Here is a 2955-nt window from a genome sequence, read left to right on the forward strand (position 1 = left end):
AAAAGACCAGAAAAACACTTCAGTCACCAAGCCTTTCATTTCCACCACCTCCACCCTCAACTCACCAATTGCCAGGCTGAATATATACTCAGAGTCCCAAAGGACAGGCTTTCTAAGGCCCTGAAGAGGGGATCCCATGGACAGAGAAGCCTAAGATATTCTAAGGCATTAACCTGAGATTGGGGGTGAAATTTAGCATTCAATACCTGTAAGGGTCAGACTACACTGTGAACTCAGAGAAGACTAGCCCTGTTCAAGTCCTGGCTGTGCCATTATCTTTTCAAAGTCTTTGCCATGTGATAATAAGCAGCATCTCTTCTCTATACTTGGACTCAAGATTTTATCCAAAAAATGGAGAAACTGGACTATTTGCCGTTGAGTCGTTTGCGACTCATAGCGACCCTATGTACAACAATCCTAAACCCTGCTCTATCCTGCTCCTCTCTAACTCTGACATAACCCCCTAGATAAAAAATATTTATGTGGTGGGTGGGAAGGACACTGACCAGAGAGGGCAGCACCCCCAAAGAGCTGGTCCACATGTGTGAGGATGAACTCGACGACGATGGACTGCACACGCACCTCCATGAAGGCTGCCGTCCCGTTGAAGCCTGAGGCCTCTATGTCCTTAGACCTGTGGAGATGCGGAATTACTCTTCTCCTGCCTCATCACACCTCCTCATCCTAATTCTCCCTGAAAATGTCTGTATCTTTCCTCTTAGATGTCCTTAATCCCATGTCCACTTCTTACATCATACACGGTATTCAAGTCTCAATGCTGCTTCTTCCGGGAGGCTTGCTAGGACACCCACCTGAGCATTAACCACTGCATCCTTTGGTGACTTGTTTATAATGAACTGCAGGTCTTCACATAGCTGGCCTTGTACCACAGAGTGATATGCAGGCCAGTCACATGAACTTTAAGACATTATCTATCTATCCAATGAATATGTAGCTACCACATATCATGTTGGCGCTTTGGTAGCCTAGAGAATAAGGAGTTGTGCTTCCAACTCAAAGGCAGGTAGTTTGACTCTACCAGCTGCTCTAAAGGAGAAAGATGAGAAAGCTCCTCTCATGCAATCTTCAGCCTCTCAAATGCCACTGGAGAGTCAACCATGAGTTGACTCCAACTCTAAAGTATGAGTTGAGTTGTTAGATGTTATCATGTTTCCTGAAGTGATGGGAACCACGAAGGCCTGCTCAGTCAGGGGCTGGAGAAGCTCAGAGGAGGAACTCAATGTGGTTGCAGGTGGGCTGCATCCATCTCAACGACTCCTGAACTTTCTGTTCCTCAATGGGTTCCTTGAAATTTCACGGCCTTCTCTTTGCATTGTACTTATACAGCCACACCTCATCCTCTCATAGCTAGTCTCGCCTAGGATCCCCACACCTTGCTCATTTGTGCTCCCACCTGAGCAGGTTGGGAGCCCACACAATGGCCAGGTTTCGGGCATGCATGTTGGTCTGGGCGCTGAATGAGGCCATATGCACCAAGTGCCGCATAAGGAACTCCAGGGTCCTGCAGGAAGGAGACATCACTCAACAAAAACACATTCAAACTGGAGCCTGAGGTCTGGAGTGGGAGGGACATGTCAATGCCAGGTGGAGAGAGAGCTCAGGCCAGGTGCAGGAGTTGGGACCCTTGGGTAAACATGGTGGAGCCCCACACACCTGTAGTTTGGGAGAGGGAGTTCTCGAAGCACCTCTAAGATCTTGACCAAGCGCTCAGGCTCCATCTGCACTGCCACAGCCTCCTGATTGTATGGAAAGGTGCAAAGAGCAGAAGTCAAAGATCCAGGAATGCCCTTGCTCACTCCCCAGAGCTCCAAGCCAAATTCTTAGGTGCGATCTATGGACTGACTCTCTCATAGATCTTCAGGTGGACTGAAGTAGTAGAGAGAATCTGGGGTCCATAAGACCTGTGGCTGGGTCTTAACTATGCCACTTAACAACCGTGTGGCCTTAGGCAACACACACTTGCTCTCTGTCCTCAGTGTCCTCACTGGTAAAAGCTCTGGTACTGGAATACATCTCTGGATTCCACTCCAGGGGTACCCCAGGGATGATAGGGTGACTTCAAGTTGTCCAGAGAGGCCTACACTCAGCCAACGTACCCTTTAGAATATCAACATGAAATAAAATGCAGTTGATTTTAAAAGAGCAACTCAACTCAGGATAGCATGTTTGTCATGTGCATCCCGTTCAAGAAATATTCACTAAACAATTAAAGCGAACGAAGGGACAATATTGAAAAAGTCTTTTCTTCTAGAAAGTATTCGCATTCTCTTAAATTCAGGGAAACTTTGGTCTAATTGAGTTTTAAAGGATCTTCTAGCTTTGCCAATCTGCCTCTATTCTCCCCCCAAATCCTACCATCTCAGTAGCCATGTTCATCCAGTCGGCTGGCTTGAAAGGAAAGGCGTTGGTAGAGGGACAGCAAAGAGAAAAGGGACACGGGGATGGCAGGAGTAGCAGGACTAGGAGACTGGGGACGGGCAGGATCTTTCCTCAGTAATTTTTCGTCCCTGCCACTCAGGATCACTAGTAGTCAGACTGGCACGTGACATACCTTGGATATCAAAACCAAGGCTGCACCCTGAGCCTTCCTCCCACACCCCCTGCCTCTCAAAACTCACAGCAAACTTGTCATAGAGTCTATACGTGAGCAGCGGATCTGGCAGTTCTCTGAAATAGGCCTTGCACAAGGAGGAGACGCAGTGAATGTCCTGGAGGTAAACATCCCGGTGCAGATCTGGCTTCCTGTCTGCCTCAAACTCCTGCCTGGGGAGGGGCAAAGTGGTCAGGTATGGGAGGGATTGAGAGAAATGTGGAGAGAAATGGGAACTGTAGAGATGAGCTCCAGACAGAACTGTAGGCTGTAGGTCAGCACATGTGGAACGTGGAGAACGTGGAAAGAGAAAGTCAAAAAGAGAGAGAGAGAGAGAGAGAGAG

At 48.1% G+C, this 2955-nt stretch overlaps 1 protein-coding gene across 1 annotated transcript in view; it reads right to left on the reverse strand.

Moving 5' to 3' along the window:
• ARHGAP30 (Rho GTPase activating protein 30) overlaps positions 1–2955 on the reverse strand; it is a 21308-nt gene that overhangs the window by 8285 nt on the left and 10068 nt on the right. Inside the window, exons 3-6 of the mRNA XM_006895546.1 lie at positions 2640–2784; positions 1675–1757; positions 1415–1522; positions 507–634 (exon numbers count right to left, since the gene is read on the reverse strand). Coding sequence (XP_006895608.1) covers positions 507–634; positions 1415–1522; positions 1675–1757; positions 2640–2784 — 464 coding nt within the window. The remainder of the gene's footprint in view (positions 1–506; positions 635–1414; positions 1523–1674; positions 1758–2639; positions 2785–2955) is intronic.

The sequence above is a fragment of the Elephantulus edwardii genome, unplaced genomic scaffold (genome assembly GCF_000299155.1).
Source record: "Elephantulus edwardii isolate Elephantulus edwardi_28Jun2011 unplaced genomic scaffold, EleEdw1.0 scaffold00168, whole genome shotgun sequence".
In the NCBI taxonomy this organism is placed as follows: domain Eukaryota; kingdom Metazoa; phylum Chordata; class Mammalia; order Macroscelidea; family Macroscelididae; genus Elephantulus; species Elephantulus edwardii.